This window comes from Rosa chinensis, chromosome 3 (assembly GCF_002994745.2).
Source record: "Rosa chinensis cultivar Old Blush chromosome 3, RchiOBHm-V2, whole genome shotgun sequence".
Taxonomy (NCBI): domain Eukaryota; kingdom Viridiplantae; phylum Streptophyta; class Magnoliopsida; order Rosales; family Rosaceae; genus Rosa; species Rosa chinensis.
Window position 1 is genome coordinate 22,253,208 of NC_037090.1, and position 17,350 is coordinate 22,270,557.

The 17,350-nt window shown below is 39.3% G+C and overlaps 4 protein-coding genes across 4 annotated transcripts; 3 read left to right on the plus strand and 1 right to left on the minus strand.

Annotated features, from left to right (window-relative positions):
• The first annotated feature begins 434 nt into the window (after nucleotides 1-434).
• Nucleotides 435-1,957, plus strand: LOC112192000 (syntaxin-121). Its single transcript, XM_024331508.2, has 2 exons — nucleotides 435-1,269; nucleotides 1,371-1,957. The coding sequence occupies exons 1-2, from the start codon at nucleotides 708-710 to the stop codon at nucleotides 1,778-1,780; spliced, it is 972 nt and encodes a 323-aa protein (XP_024187276.1). The 5' UTR covers nucleotides 435-707; the 3' UTR covers nucleotides 1,781-1,957.
• A 1,930-nt stretch (nucleotides 1,958-3,887) lies between these two features.
• Nucleotides 3,888-6,319, plus strand: LOC112192001 (syntaxin-121). The gene is made up of 2 exons (XM_024331509.2): nucleotides 3,888-4,577; nucleotides 5,742-6,319. Exons 1-2 carry the CDS (start codon nucleotides 4,046-4,048, stop codon nucleotides 6,089-6,091), a joined length of 882 nt encoding a protein of 293 aa, XP_024187277.1. The 5' UTR covers nucleotides 3,888-4,045; the 3' UTR covers nucleotides 6,092-6,319.
• Nucleotides 6,320-9,042: 2,723 nt separating this feature from the next.
• Nucleotides 9,043-9,950, plus strand: LOC112191942. The gene is made up of 2 exons (XM_024331432.2): nucleotides 9,043-9,318; nucleotides 9,466-9,950. Exons 1-2 carry the CDS (start codon nucleotides 9,190-9,192, stop codon nucleotides 9,682-9,684), a joined length of 348 nt encoding a protein of 115 aa, XP_024187200.1. The 5' UTR covers nucleotides 9,043-9,189; the 3' UTR covers nucleotides 9,685-9,950.
• A 506-nt stretch (nucleotides 9,951-10,456) lies between these two features.
• LOC112194298 lies at nucleotides 10,457-11,326 on the minus strand. The gene is made up of 2 exons (XM_024334546.1): nucleotides 10,787-11,326; nucleotides 10,457-10,684 (listed from the first exon to the last, which is right to left on the minus strand). Exons 1-2 carry the CDS (start codon nucleotides 11,324-11,326, stop codon nucleotides 10,457-10,459), a joined length of 768 nt encoding a protein of 255 aa, XP_024190314.1.
• Between the last annotated feature and the right edge of the window lie 6,024 nt (nucleotides 11,327-17,350).

The following is a 17,350-nucleotide window of genomic DNA, read 5'->3' on the forward strand; positions in this document are numbered from 1 at the left end:
TTTTTAAACGCAATCCGAACAGAGGCCCCAAGTATTTATTAGAGTTTATCGGAATTAACCTAAATAAAAGTTTAAATAATTCATGACCGACATGAAAATTGAAAAGAACTAGCAATTAAGGGAAATGTCTCTAAATTGTAATTTGAAATTATGTAATTTTTCACAGCCTGGCCAACTGGTATGAAGACAGAAAAAAATGAAAAACCAAATACAAGATTACAAAATCTCCCCCTGATTAAGACGATTCTATCTTCGCGACTAATTGCCTAATTAATTACATTCCGTATGGCACCTGCAAAACCAGAGCAGAAACCAATAGCGAAAGTGCAGAGAAGAAGACAATACCCGAATAAGAAGCGACCGAGTCCAATTTAAAAACACACGTTTCCCGATAATATACATATACGTAGCAGTTATCCCAACTCTTTACACTAGGGGAAATAAGAAAGCCAATTTTTCTCTTTCCGTCACGCGTTTACGGAAGCCCAACTGGTACACGGCCCAGTCACTTCCTCCCTCTTTCTTCTTTCTCATACAAAAGAAGACCGCGTCCATCATCAACTACGTCGTTGACTAATCTCGCTCTCAAGCCACCAGAAGAAGAAGGCCACCACCCTCTCCTTCTTCTTCTCATCTCCAAATCTTCGTTTCCGCATTCAGTCTCTCTCCATTTCTTCTCATCAATCCGATCGACACTCCGGTAAACGATGAACGACCTGTTTTCCGGCTCCTTCTCCAGGTTCCGCAGCGAGCCCGACAACAACGACGAGCACGTCATCGAGATGTCGTCGGCGGCGGCGTCCGGCACCGGCGCCGGAGTCAACCTCGACAAGTTCTTCGGCGACGTCGAGTCCGTCAAGGACGAGCTCAAGGAGCTGGAGCGCATCCACCAGAACCTCCAGTCCGCTCACGAGCAGAGCAAGACTCTTCACAACGCCAACACCGTCAAGGACCTCCGATCTCGCATGGACGCTGACGTCACTCTCGCTCTCAAGAAGGCGAAGGTGATCAAGGTCCGCCTGGAGGCGCTGGACCGGTCCAACGCCGCGAACAGGAGCCTGCCGGGCTGCGGGCCGGGGTCGTCGTCGGACCGGACCAGGATCTCCGTCGTCAACGGGCTGAGGAAGAAGCTCAAGGACTCCATGGACAGCTTCAACTCCCTCCGCCAGAAGATCTCGCTCGAGTACAGAGAGACCGTCCAGCGCCGGTACTACACCGTCTCCGGTGAGAATCCCGACGAGAAGACGCTCGACCTCCTCATCTCCACAGGTAAAACCTTCAATTTAATTTCTTCTCCAAACTCGGGCAATGGCAAAATTTCGTCATTTCAATTTGGCTGACTGAGATTGTGATTTCGATGATGATTGCAGGGCAGAGCGAAACGTTTCTGCAGAAGGCGATCCAGGAGCAAGGGCGGGGGCAGGTGCTGGACACGATCAACGAGATCCAGGAGCGGCACGACGCCGTGAAGGACATGGAGAAGAATCTGCACGAGCTGCACCAGGTGTTCCTGGACATGGCGGTGCTGGTCCAAGCCCAGGGGGAGCAGCTCGACGACATCGAGAGCCACGTGCAGCGAGCCAGCTCCTTCGTCAGGGGTGGGACGCAGCAGCTGGGGAAGGCCAGGGTGTACCAGAAGAACACCCGAAAATGGACTTGCTTTCTGATCATACTATTGCTTGTGATTGCTTTGATTATCATTTTGAGTTTGAAGCCGTGGAATTGGGGCGGCGGAGGAGGAGGCAATAACCCCACGCCAGCACCACCATCGCCGGCATAGACGAGTGTTGTTCATACTATTATTGATTCTGCTTACATGGTACTAGTAGTAATGTGAGTTATTTTACGTACTATATTTTTTGAACTGGGATTCTTGAATTTTGTATGTAATTAGATTGCAACCCTGTTCGGGTTGCTTTGCCTTTTTGCAATCTTTCACCATGCACCTTCTTTTTCACCGTTTGAGTAACAATAGAGCTACTTTTTACCACATTTTGAAGCCAAGTTGTAGCAAAACATTGGTAACATCCACTGGTTCTCATTAAGAGTGTCGATGGTAACTTGGTAAGTGTTCGACTATGTGGGTTACTGAAAAGATCACTGACGAGGGTCTCCCATAGCGTTTAGGAGATCTTCTTGGATCATGTATCTTCTCAAAAGTAGTTGATTATCTGGTCAAGTCATGCGTCATTCTTCAGAATTGAACATACACTCAAAACATGTGTTTAATTTAGAGGCTATAAGCATTAGTTTTTCACCTGTTTCTTTTAGAATGTCTTGGGAAAAAAATGACTATTTGTCATACGTATAATGAATCGACATTATAGAATAATGTAATTGGACGAGTCGCAGTCGAAATCATGTAATACATTAAAAGATAGTCACTAAAAGAAAGTTTAAATTTTAACAATCAACTTTTTGTACGATGACACCGTGCACAAAAGATGGTAATTGTTACCAATTAACCGCATCGCCGGAGGTCATGGTCATTGGTGTTACTCGATGTGGGTAGCGACGGGGTTGTTGCAAATTGAATAGGGATGTCTAAGGGAGATGGGGTAGGTGGAACAATGCAAAGTTAATTTGTATTGACTAATACGGGTCTAGTGGGCAGAGCATTATTGACTTGCAGACTTGGATGTTACATCCGAGTATTCGAGTGAAGAATGAATATTCGATTATAGGAAAATAATCGAGTCAAACACTCAAACGTACCGTGTCTTTTGGGTTATAACTTATATGATCATCCTTATACACTTGGCTTTTACTAAAAACAATTGTTCAGAGTGCCCAACTTGCAATAGGTTTATCACATGTCCTTTGTCAACCAAAGTTATTATTAGTAGTAATCTTTTTTTAAGGAGTGATTACAATAGCAGCACTACTATCTGACATGACAGCACCAAAAACTACTAAACAAGAATTAGAAGATCATGATTAAAAAAAAAACAGAAGATTGACATTCGATAAGTTCAAATAAGTAACACATATGGGTCCTTTCAAAACAAAAACAAAAAAAAAACAAAAGAAAGAAACACATATGGGTACAATTAGTCTTTGGATCAGAATGAAAATGAAAATTATATGAGCGCATTAGTTTGATTAATTCGGGTGGCTAATGGAGGCCCAACTACGAGCCCAAGTAACTAGTAGTTCCAAGTCCATCAAAGTTGAGGAAATGGGCAGATCCAAATTTCCTATCAAGCCCAGCTCAGCCAACCTAACCACCACCATCCGCGAGCGGAGTTCACTTGGGGTTGAGCGTGAGAGGTGCTGATAGCCTGATAGAGTAGTGTACACAACGAGATTACAACGTCTTAAATGACAAACAATTATACATATAAGGACATAAAAACATAACGACACCAAAATTAACATGGTTCAATAACAGCCTACATGCACAGGGCAACAAACATCAATTAACTTTTACTATTTACAATTGCAAACATGCGAGAGTAAATAACTTCAAATATAACACACTCAAAGAAAAACACTTTAGATCAGAAAATCAGAGCTTTTGCTTGCGGATGTTGAGGATGGCATGGGTCTAAATTATTTCCAACTTCTAGTCACTTTTATTTATTTTTTAACACACATCGAAGAGATTTCATTAATGAGTGATTTTTAATACTTGCACAATTTTGAGATAAATTTTCACCCGTATAAGCTACTCTAGCAATGTAAACATGGCAAGCTATGCTAATGATAGTACATCTTTTACCTCAAAAAAAAAAAAATCAATCTAAAAAAATAATTTCTATAGGAAACATGCCGTTTCTAGAAGAACATATCCAAATAGGTTCCGGAGGAAAAACGTCTTCCAAAGGCTGCTGAAGTAATGCAGAATCTACTTGGTAAAAGGGGGATAGGTTGGAACTCTTCAAACTTGAAGTTGAAAGGCGCGTGCGACTTAGACCCCCAAGTCAAGAATGACTGCCTCAACTCCATAACCATTCTTTTCTGTAATCTGTATAACTTCTCCAATTAACCCCCAAACTTAGACCATCAATCTCTGAATTAATTTCTATCACACAGTTGATTAATCATGAACGACTTGTTATCCAACTCCTTCTCCCAGGGCTCGCCGGACCACCATGTCATCGAGATGACCCCCTCCGATGCCTCCAGCGACCTCAAGAAGTTCTTCGAGGACGTCGACTTGATCCAGACCGAGCTCAATGACTTGCAGAAGCTCAACACCAGCCTCAGGAGCGCACACGAGCAGAGCAAGACCCTCCACAAGGCCAAGGAAGTCAAGGACCTCCGGACACGGATGGACGCTGACGTTAACCATGCCCTTAAGGCCGTCAAGCTCCTTAAGGTTCGGTTGGAGGCACTGGACCGGTCCAACGCCTCCAGCAGGAGCTTGCCTGGGTGCGGTCCGGGGTCGTCCTCGGACCGGACGAGGACGTCTGTGGTGAGTGGGTTGAGGAAGAAGCTTAGGGATTCTATGGAGAGCTTTAATGACTTGAGACAGAAGATTTCCTCCGAGTACAAGGAGACCGTTCAGAGAAGGTACTTTACGGTGACCGGAGAGAAACCGGACGACAAAACCATTGACCTTCTCATATCTACTGGTAAGTCTTTTTTGATGTATAATGTTAGGTTGACAATCTTTTTAGTTCCATTTTCTCAAAAAATTTAGTCACGAAAAACATTGAACTATTTAATTGTAGTCAAAGACATTGATGGGCAGATTTGCTCACCTAAGGGATAGTTTTAAGGGACTGTGAGGGACAAATGCATTTTAACCACATGTATTAAATATAAAAGCAGAAATTATAATAACTTAAAACTGTGCATTTATTTTCAGCCGTCCGATTCACTTGTTCCTCACAATTCCTTAAAAACTGTCCCTTAGGCGAGCAGACCTTCGTTGATGGGAATTCAAAATGTTTGTGATAGACACTGAAGTAAACTTTAGTAATCAAATAATCATTCGCGAGAATTAACTAACATTACCCTGGCACCATGGTAATCAAACAACTAGATTATTGGTATATATGTTGGTTCGTTTTTAATTAATTAGAGGATTAGGGGAGCGAAACTAGGGCCACTTTTTATATTAGTATTATTATTATTTTTGAAATTTTTTGCTCATAGTCTTTTAAACTTAACGTGAGGTCAACCATTCCCAACCTTGGGGACTACATTCCCAAAAAAAAAAAAAAAAAAAAAAACTCTTGGGGACTTGAGTTTAGCCTAAGTAGTAAAGGAGGGTGTGAGGCCGGAATTGGATTTAGTACCCTCTAAAATGTAACAAAGAAGGTCAATTTCACCCATCTTTAATCATGCAGATGAGTCTGAATTATAAACCTTAAAAACAGAACTGATTATTGCACTTGACAATGCAATTTTCATATTTTCCTTTTAATAATTTAATGGTTAATATTAGGAGACTACAATTATGCTTCAAGCTTGGTCTAAAATTTTGTATTTGAAAATTAATTTTTATGAATTGAGAATTAATCTTATAAATTTTCACTGTACATGCATATATGAGATATATGAAATAATCACATCGACTCCGCCCAGATAACAACCGCTTTTTCTTAATTACCAATTTGACAGCCTCGAAACTGAAGTAAAGTTCACTCAGAAGACAACTTGTAAGAAAACTATGCATATAAAGGCGAAAGTTTCATAACTTTATTACTTGAAACACTCGCCAAAAACAGTGCAGAATTACAAATGCGAGTAACATTACCCTAGCTAATTCTATAGACATACCACGTATGCAGGCGAAAGTGAGACATTTATGCAGAAGGCAATCCAAGAGCAAGGAAGAGGCCAAGTCCTAGACACTATAAACGAGATCCAAGAGAGGCACAATGGTGTAAAAGCCATGGAGAGGAATCTGAACGAGTTGCACCAGGTGTTTCTGGACATGGCAGTCCTGGTTCAAGCTCAGGGTGAGCAGATCGACGACATCGAGCGTCACGTAGATCGAGCTAGTTCGTTCGTGCAACAAGGCACCCAGCAGTTGCAGAAGGCCAGGTTCTTGCAGAAAAACACACGCAAATGGACCTGTTATGGTATCCTAATCTTGCTCATCATCACCGGAATCATATTGGCCTCCACGCTGACTTAAGGCAGTCAAATGTCCTGTGGACTATAGTTAGTTACACTGTCAGTGCATATAAAGTTTTGATCGATTTTATTTTTCTTCATGTTGGCCCTGATTTTGTAAGTACATACTTCTTTCTTTCTCGGTTGGATTGGTTATTGTGTATTGTTGTACAATTTGTTTTCTTTTGACGAGGTCTCTAGTTGTTTTAAAGAAACTGTTATATATATACATACATGGTTGGTTAGTCTATCATCATTTGTGACAACTTATTGAAGCACATAAGTTGTTCCCGTTTTTTAGTTTTGGCTTTGATTTTTGAATTTCGCAAATTTAGTCTTTATTCTTCTATCTTTTCTTTGACATAAAAAAAAAAATTCTTACCATATAAAGATTAGAGAAGTTAAAAAAAAAAAAAAAAAAAGATTAGAGAAGTTGAATGCATCAATTTGTACTCTGTGCATGTATTCTTCACTAGGTATTAATAGGTGTTTTTAAAAGGGTATTTAACCCAAAGCACCAAAATTAGACAAAATTATCTCACTTACCCCAACAACAGATTTTTATTCCTCATTACCCAATTTAAACTAAATTGACAATTTTGCCCTCAGCCTAATAAAAAAAAATACATTGATGCCATGCTCCTCTCTCTCTCTCTCTCTCTCTCTCTCTCTCTCTCTCTCTCTCTCTCTCTCTCTCTCTCTCTCTCTCTCTCTCTCTCTCTCTCTCTCTCCCCCTCCCTCCCGGCCCAGAGCCTCGGTGCCAGCCACCTTGTCGCAGTCGTCGCTGTCTTATTCGGTCACCAAGAATTTCCAGAAACTGACCGACGTGGTTAACCGATTGGAATTCAATTACAGACAGAGGACTTCAATGCCGACGCCGGAGGAGGAGTCGTGGATGAATTGAGGTAGAGGGATTCAACACCGGCGCCGGAGGAGGAGTCGTGGACGAAACGACGTAGTCTGGTGCTTTAGAAGGTGAGGCGAAAACGATGAGTATGGTTTCTGATAGCCTGGGGGATTTGGTGCAACAAGAAGTGAGGGTTCCGGTCAATCGAGGAGGAAGAAGATTGGGTGCCCAAATCAGATTTTTTATTTTTTTTTAAGTAACAAGACAGAAGGAAAGAAATTTTTTTTTGAATGTCTATTGAGGGGCAATAGACGTTTTTAAATTGATATAATTCTTCGTTTTTTTCTTTAATTAAAGTTTTATTTGTCTAATTTTCGGAAGATTAGTTCTCATTCTCGCTACCAAAAGTTCCATTGGAGGGCAATAGACGTCTATTGGGGGGCAATAGACGTTTATTGACCCTCTATTGGGGGGCAATTGACTTCTATTGCCACTAATAAATGTCTATTATAGGGGCAATAGGCGTTTATTGGAGGGCAATGGGGAGCAATAGACGTCTATTGGGGTAATAAACCTTTCTAGCAACCTATGAAATCTCTGACGACCTCTTTGAGGATCTCTGACAAGGTTTTTAGAAAAATTCGGGGGGCGGCGACCTGTGACCAGAATCCGGTGAAAGTTGGTCGAAATCCGGCGGCCGGTGACCGACTTCGGCGAAGTCTCCTATAGTTTCTCTCTCTCTCTCTCTCTCTCTCTCCAAGTAACAAAGGGGTGAGGGTCAAATCGTATTAAAAAAAAAAAAAAAACTTAATGGGTTATTAGAGAATACCTCCTTAGAGTGTTTTGGGTAAAAAGGAATTAAAAAAAACTTAATGGGGTAAGTGGGAAAAAAATCCCTAGAAATGGGGTAAATGGACAAAAACCCTTTTTAAAAATCCTTTTGAGCAGTCGCCACTGTGGCCAACCACCCCGATTACTCTGGGACTTTGGGCGCTGTCCAGATTCTTTTGGTCAAATACTTGAAAAAACCTATATGTAAGAGCAACTCCGACAACTTCCCTATAATTTCTGTATAATAGGGAAACAAAAGTCAAAGTTATAGCATCGTTTTCTTCTCTAACTCCAATAGATTATCTATTTTGCAGCAATCTCTAAAATCTCCATATTCTTCTTTAAAATTTTAGAGATTGCTGTAAATATAGGGAATTTAGTTTTCTCTTTCCTCACTTTCCCTAAAATAGGGATAGTTATAGGGAATTTGTAATCTGTTGGAGCAAAAGAGGCTCATTTTTCCTTAAAGTAGAGAAAATTTAAAATATGGGAAAGCTGCTGGAGTTGCTCCAAGTACTGATTATATCAAATTTGCTCACCTAAGGGCAACTCCAACCATGGGGTGCCAAACCAAAATTTTGCCAAATATAGGACTTTGCTTCTCCAACCTTGTATTTTTGGTGGATCTGGTCCTATTAATATGAGACTTGGGCTCATTTGGAGTCTCATATTTGAGACAAATCCAAGACCAGGACTCAGAACAGTGAAACGGGACCACAGGTTCTGATTTCCCAGCCCAACAATTGGAGTGACGCGCTGGAAGGCTTGGGTGGGCAGCACGCGCAGAAGGGAGAACAGGGGAGAAGGAAGACGCGCCCACTTGCGCTGGAGAGAGAAAAATCACTGCAGGTGGTCTGCTCGCAAGGCGAAGGTTGTCTGCTGCCGACCGTTGCGTGTCCCAACGGTCACTAAATGCACGGCTGAGATCGCTCCATTTTGAAAATGGACGGTTTGATGTTGGCTTTTTTTTTTTTACTGAACGGATCTATTTCGATCTGATGGCTCAGATTTGAGGGAAAAAAAACTTATCAACGGCTCTTATTAAATGAAAGGTTATTATTTCATTTTTGTTCCAAAAAAATACCAGAAAATTGAGGGGAAAAAATATATCCGTTGGAACAGTAAAATATAGGAAATTCTATAAATACCAACCCATTATTTTCTATTTTCTCACACCAAATATCCTCCATCTCCTTCACAATTTCCCATTCATTAACCCATCTTCTTGTTCTTAAATATATCTTTTTTTTTTTTTTTTTTTTTTTTTTGTGTTGGAAAAAATGGCTCCAAGAGGGGATTCTTGGAGGCACAATGAAGAAGTTATTCTTTGCCAAGCTTGGATCACCGTTGGGGGTGATGGTTGCGTCGGAAAAGATCAAAAGTCAAACTTATTGTGGAGTCGTGTGGCGGAGGAGTACAATGTTCACAAACCGGCCGGTTGCATGGATAGAACACATTCTAGTTGCCACGCTCGTTGGAAGAAAATAAGTCCGGCATGTATGAAGTGGCGCCAAGCTCTTAACAAGGTCGAACACTTTCAACGAAGAAGAGGTGAAAATATGGAGGACGAGGTAATTATATTGAAATATGTTCAATAATGATTATTATTTTTATTTCTCATGTAGTTGTTAAAAGTAAAATGTTGTTATATAGTTTATTGATGGATTTATACTAAGCCAATTTTTTTTAATATTTTATTTACTTAATATTATATGTAGCTCATGAATGTTAAATCAACGTACTACGACTCGGAAGGTTGCGATTTTGTGTTTGAGCATTGTTGGCAATACTTGAAAAATACCGAAAAGTTTGGGAAAACGCCATCAATGGAAAACACCCACTTTAGTGTTCCTAATCATGTCAACTTGGATGACGATGGATCAACCACTACTGAGGATGAGCTTCCATCATCAAGAAAGGCACGTCCTCAAGGATAGAAAGCACAGAAGCTAACTAAGAAAAAAGGCAATAAGCAGGATGCGGATGGCCTACGAGTTCAAATGCAGAAATGTTATGAACAAACCGAACACGAGTACCAACAAAGGCAAAGACAGTTTGAGGAAGGTCAACTAATTGAGCAACGCGCTGAGGATGGATCCATCAATTTTCACCCTAAGAAAGAGGAGTTATTGGGAGAGGAAGCAACAACAAATAATTGATAAGGAGGCCGAAACTTCAAGCATCCCGGAACAATCTGAAGATCCTACACCCCCTGAAGGAGACAAAACAGGATTGACCACTTATGATCCACTTGGCGAGACATCTTGGATGTAATTAATATTGTTAGTTGCTTTGAATGGTTTGTGTTTTAATTTATGATAATAAAAATTATTTTGTTGAGTAGATCATCTTCGTAAAAAAGCATTGAACTTTTATTTTCATAATAAAACACACCACACAAATTAAAAGCACACAACACAAAGTAAAAGCATACCACACAACAATACAACCAAAGTAGGCCATGACCACTTATCATGACAACATGACCACTTATTGAAAGCACCAAAAAAAAAAAAATGCTCACTGGTGGTTCTGATAAGCTTGTAACTTCATGGTCCATAGGTGATCGACTAGATCGTCTTGGAGGTTTTTATTCATCACTTGACATCTAATCTCCCTATAACGATGCAAGAATTGATTTAGTTGTTGCGGATTGCGGTCAACATCGGTGTCCATTACTGGTTTCTTATATATCTCTGCTTTCCTTAGTCATGTTGGGATATCATCTGGATCAAATGGTTGCGCTGCATCTTCATCATGCTCATCTTCAACAATCATATTGTGCAAGATAATGCACGTCATCATGATGTATTGAAGATTCTCCTTACTCCACCCACGAGCTGGTCCTCTTATAATTGCCCAACGAGCTTGGAGAATACCAAATGCTCTCTCCACGTCTTTTCTGTATGCTTCCTGCATCCTTGTGAAATGTTGTGTCTGCGGCGACCTCGGGTTTCAGATTGCTTGTACAAATGACCCCCACTTAGGGTATATGCTATCAACTAGGTAATAACATTGACGATAATGCCTATTATGTACCTGGTAGTTCATTTCAGGGGTTTCACCGGTGCATACGTCATTGAACAACGGTGAACATCCAAGGACGTTAATATCATTCAGGGAACCTGGAAGTCTGAAGAAGGCATGCCACATCCAAGTATCGTAGGAGGCCACTGCCTCTAAGATGATTGTGGGTTTCCCCTTGTAGCCAGTATACTGCCCTGCCCATCCGGTGGGACAATTTTTCCATTGCCAATGCATACAATCAAGGCTATCGATCATCCCCGGGAATCCCCGTTCTGTAGCCTTGTCAAGCAGCCGTCGCAAATCTGCCGGTGTTGGTCTGCGGAGGTAAGTCTCATGGTACACATTCCAGATTGCTTTTGTGAAGTGCTCAAAAATCTCAATGGCAGTGGTCTTCGCAATATCTAGGTAATCATCACAGAAATCAGCTGTGATGCCATACGCGAGCATTCTCATGGCGCATGTCAGCTTTTGTTCAGTGGATAAGCTGAGTCTCCCGCAAGCATCTCTTGTTTGAACAAAATATGGGTCGTAGTTGGCCACGTCGCACATCATCTTGTCAAAGACCCAAGGTTGCATACCACTGCAAGATCCTTAGTACCTGGTTTGAATCCAATAGAATAGGACAGTGATATGAAGTAACCCTTGTAAGAGCTATTTGCCTGACAGGAAATTCCCCTTCCGATTTAGTTATATAGAATCTTCTTAATTAATAAACCTGCCATTAGCAAAGAAGCATAAAGAAATTTGTCACCAAAACAGAAATATAAAAATAAAGGACCTGATACTAGAAATTTTGTGGGCAAAAGAGATATACCTGAACTAGACTTAATTCTTGCAGGGATGGAAACTGGAAAGGACATTGTAAGATAATCAATTAAATAGTATTTGCTATCCTTTGGAGGAGAAACAAGAAGGATTAACTGTAAAGAAGTAGAAGTAGGCCAAATCTTTAAGTAGAAGTAGATCTTATATTTTGACTTACAAAGATTTGGTGCAATTGAGTCTTCCATTATTGACTGAGAATAGGTGAAGCAAGCTTTCCGAACACATAATAAGAAAAACAAAACGAAGATTCAATTTGACAATCAAAACAGTAGAACAAGTATCAAATCAATAATTTAGCTTTTTAAAAGAAAAATATAGATTCAATCATTTCTGGCACTTTGTACAAAACCATTTGCTACTTTGCTAGCACTCTCTACAAAACCATTATTCCATTTTCATTTTACAACAGATCATCCAACTATATTACAACTAGGTCAGTCCACTACAACAAATCAGCAGAAAAAGAACAAATAGCAGTGAACAATAGAACAAAGAATCAGTAAATGCGAGAAATATTGACGAATATGAGGTGAATACCATTTGGAAGCATTGACAATAAGTAGAACATTCCCCTTGTACACACTAAGATCCACATTGTTGCCATTAGCATCCTGCATTAACAAACTTAACAAGTCAACCATCAAAGGGACTGCAAACTGATTGAATATGAAGCTTTACTTTGACAGTGAGATCATAAATTGAATATCACTAGTCACATCATTCCTCATTGTCTAATCCTAGAGTGGTCGCCGATATTTCAGGTTCCCTCCTGCTCATAATTTGAGGAAAGCAAATAAATTAGATCAATTCGGGAATAAGAACCTAATCTGAAAGAAACAAGCATAGCTCGATAAAATGACGCATCTAGACTTTTCTAACTCGATAAAAAACAGCAAAAAAATAGAGATATTTGCGGTAGAGAGAGAGAGAGAGAGAGAGAGAGAGAGAGAGAAACGTGGTAGAAGCACTAATTACATCAGATGAGGCCTACATCCTAAGCTGATGATGCCATTATCACATGATCAATAAAAATCTTGAATCCCAGATTCCCACGATTCCCACGATTTTATAACCACTCTTACACACATGTTTTTTAAGAGGAAAAGGGTGGTTGATCAACGGGGATAAAACAAATGAAAGAAAGTTGGGAGATGGAAAAGAGAGACACAGAAGCAAAAGGAGTAGGCATATATAGCTTATGCAATTTTGTCAACCAAATGCTCATCACACGAATTATGACTTCTTCATACAACCAATTTAACCACGAGGTTAGCATTAGAGATCCAAGCACAATGAAGAGCTTAACATAAATAATAGACTACGAATAAAGTGTTAGCATTAGAGTCTTCCCTAATAACCTTAACCTTAACACAAATAATAGACTACTAATGGCATGTGTTCTGACATACGAATAGCAGGGAGATGAATGCAGGTTTTCACAAATTGGGTGGGACTCAATGTCTTCATTGCTTGGTACCCAATAAGATCTACAACTTCCCCAACCTAACCCAATGCCACCTAGTTGACTAAGAGTTCATTTTAAAACAAGCTAACAGAAAATTAATACAAATCTCTTAACTTACAGATATCACAAAGTTTACCACTTTCAATCTTTTGATGATGCTATCGAATTGAGTTGTATAAAATGCCCTCTAGTTAGGCTTCTCTACACCAACACCAGATAATGATAATTTTACTGAGCTAGTAAACTGTAGGATGTTGTTTAAAGAAGGCCCAAGAGACAAAACATGAACAACTTGGGCATAAAATTATTTAAGTTACCAAAATGGGATATAAGATGTTAAAGAAGTCTGACAGGAAATTTCAGCTATGCATTTCAACAAACCCCTTAGGCACAAGAAACCCAGTGTTCTATTTTCCAAGAAACTGAGATAGTTTAACACCCAGAAAAGTACTTAATGTTTGCAGAAAATTATGCTGCAGAAATCCTAATGCATAGAGCTAACTTCGTGATGACATAAATCCTTCGTACGAACTCCAAAAAGAGCAAGACTGATTTCATTTGAAGGATGGGAATGCCTACTTTTCAAGTACTGGTGCTTTCAAGAAAGACTGGATGTAGAAAACTACTAAAGAGACCGAAATTAAAAAGACAGTATTGCTGTGTACAGAAATTCGTGCAGTAGACCTGCAACTTTGAAAAATCATAAGTAATTCTAGAAAAATTGTTTTTAGGAGATTCTAATTCTGAAACAATCTTTAAGATGTCTATTGCAATTTGTAAGAAGATAATAATTTCAAGTTCCCAACCGAACTGTACAGTTTTCAGTAAAAGTTCAACTGGGTTAGAAACTCAGAAACACAAATTCACATTTGCAGAACCTCTTTTCTACCTTCAGTTTTAACCAATGAATCCTAAATAGAAGAGCTGGAACTTAACAAAAACAAACCAAAAGACTCAAAATCAATTGAAAGATATTACCAGTTAGACAAATATAGCAAGGACTTTGGAAAAGAAGGAACTTATGGATCTCTCTGCCCTGCTCTACCAAACCATCCATCTTCATTCCCATATCAATCGATCTCTCTCCAACTTTCAACACCACAGAACACAAACTAGAATTGAAAACAAGATTGTTGTAACTGAATCCTTCTAAAAGCAAGGTAAATTAACAATTAATGGAAGTGCTTCCTAACTGAGGAGATGTCATTTGTGACTAGAGAAACGAGAGAAGAAGTTCAATTATAAAGCACGCACCTAGAGAAACAAGAAACCCCCAGAAGCGAAGACGACGCTACAGCTCCACCTAAAGCACGCACCAGCTAAAACCAAAACACAACGAACCCAATTCTGATTTCAGCATAGTCAAAACAAGATGAACACCCAACACATAATTGAATATCCAAAACAAATAAAGGTAAACCTTCTCAATGTTCATAATCAATTCTCACTGTATTAATAACCTAACTTAGACGAAGGTGTAATCGCTGTCAAACACAACAATGAATGAGAACAAAGAGAGTGGATAGTTTGAAGGAGAAGGAAGACACCCGAAATTGGTTCTGAAGGTTTGGAGCTATTGCTTCGGAGGCGGCAGTGAAATTTGCATATTACCAAAACTGGCACATACACTTAATAACATATTACAGATAGAGAAATAAAGCAGCATACCAACAGTCCAAAACTAGCAGCACGCCATCATACCAAAACAGATGCTTGATTGATATTATTTTCATACCAAACCAGATGCAAATTTCATCTCAATTTATACAATGAACCATTTGTCAATTCTGTTAAACACTTAAACAGCAAATAATATGTTCTGGGGCTTTGAATGCAACTATGATTTCAAAGCAACTACTGATACACAGTTACACACACACACACACAGAGATAACAATAACAACTATGAAGAAAACTGGAAAAAGCATAAATTATCGCCGCTTTAGAGCTCTGACATTGTAGAAAAGATATGAGATGGAGGTAGTAAAATAATGGTCCTGTGGGATGCAAATCATGCAATTTGAATCAAGCTTGAAGAAAGCCGAACCAAGTAAGTGAGTAACCAAGCAAGTTACCCAAAAATCCCGAAATTGAACCCAGCTTGAAGAATCTGAAATCGAAAACTGAAATCGAAGTATCGAACCCACAAATCTGCTTGAGCCTTGAGGACATTTGCTTTGCTACTTGAATTCGAGGCGATTGAAGAATTGAAGACTGAAAATTGAAAATCCAGAAAGTATTCAAAGTAAGAAACTGATCAATTGATGGATTGAAGAGTGAAAAACAGAAACCCATAAACTCAAAGTAAGGGACCAGTAGCATCGCGGCTTAGAGGGTCGCGTGCAGAGGTAGGAGTCGGTGTATGGCGGTGCTGGGCTTGGGTTTTGATCCTATTAAGGTGCTGGTTCGATTGGTATGTGGCGGTGTCTTGAATTGATGGCTAGAAATGGTGGTCTCCAGTGATGGCAAGGAGAAACGGAAGGGAGAGATAACAGAGAATTGCACGTGCGGCCGAGTAAGAGAGAGTGTGTGTTGGGTTTCTAGGGTTAGTCGCTATCAAAGTAAAATTTTGTCGAACTAATGGAGGGAAAGAGTGAAAATTAAAAATTTGGCCAAGTGTTCAATATAACTAGGGCGCGCAAACACATTTGAACCCTAAAACTCAGACAACAGCAATTTCAGTATATTGTCTGAAAGAGAGTTGCACAATAGACAACTGAAAAACTGTTGTGTGAATCAAAACAATCAGACGACATCTTTTCAACCATTGTATTAATGGAAATTGCACAACAGAGAAGTAATAACTGTTGTCTGATTAAAAACAATCAGACAACATCTTTTATCAACCATTGTACAAATGAACCTTGGACAACATCACGTAATAACTGTTGTCTAAATTGACTCATTCAGACAACATCAAAAAAATCAACCATTGTCTGAAATGCTTTTGCACAAGAGCCAAGAAAAAACTGTTGTTGGATTCGAAAACTTAGACGACAGAATATTTCTTGCTGTCGTCTGATATGTGTTGTCTGATTCCAAAATTGGTGTAGTGGAATTATCTTTTTGAACTAAAGATTCAAGAGCTTGCAACTTCATATGATATATTTTATAAACAAAATTGAGGGAATTGATTCTTCTTGTTTAACCTCCTTCACAATACTTTGTTTCTTTTCTCATAACAACCAATAAAGGATTCATCATAACAAAATAGTCAATCTTTCATGATTACTGAGGAAAAACAAAACTGAGTGCTATAGATATGTTTTTTTTTTTTAAATGATAGATATGTTTTTAATATTTCAAGTTTTGAAATACTTGTACTGAACATGTATTTACATCTTAAAAACTTATAGTTTAATTCTCCGTTTTCATTCTACAATCCAGTATTACAAAAATAGTTTCATAAAACGTTACAGGACACACCCAGTTTTTGAGTCACTTTTGGATTACTTGTAGACTCAGTTTACCAAAAACAAGAGAAAACAGAGGAAAAATTTAAAGTACTTTATTTCATTGATGCCCAGAATAGAGTTCCAAATTAAGATAACATACAAAGGATTACAAAAATATGTTATGATCTGAACACTGTTGCCAGCTATTCAAGCTAGAACAAAATGGGTCATTCATTTGGGCTAAACCCAAAATAAGTTAGTGGGCTAAAACAGTGAAAGCCTGGTAGGAATAGGGAATGATCCTATCAATTACCTTGTGGAAGATGTTCAGGACTTCTCTTAATCGTAGTAGCACCGCTCACCCACAAACTAATGGCCAAATCGAGGTTATGAATCGAACATTGGGAAATATGATTCAGAGTACTTGTGGAGATAAACCGAAGCAATGGGACTACGTCTTGCCACAAGTTGAGTTTGTCTACAACAATTCCGTATATCGATCAATTGGAAGGACTCCATTTTCTGTGGCGTATGTCTCTCCGCCAAAGCATGTTGTCGACTTAACAAATATTCCAAAAGACAAAGGATTTAGTGTGGTAGCGGAATCTATGGCTAAAGAAGTGCATGGAGTTCATGAAGAAGTCAAGAAGAAGCTAGAATCAAGCAATGCAAAATACAAGGCCCTTGTAGATTCTCATAGGCGAGAGAAAGTGTTCAAAGAAGGAGATTATGTTATGATCTACTTGTGCAAAGAAAGATTCCCAGTTGGCATTTATAACAAGCTTCAACCCCGCATGTATGGTCCATACAAAGTGCTACAAAAGATCAATGACAATGCCTATGTCATTGACTTGCCCGAATCCATGGGAATTTAAAAGACTTTCAATGTAA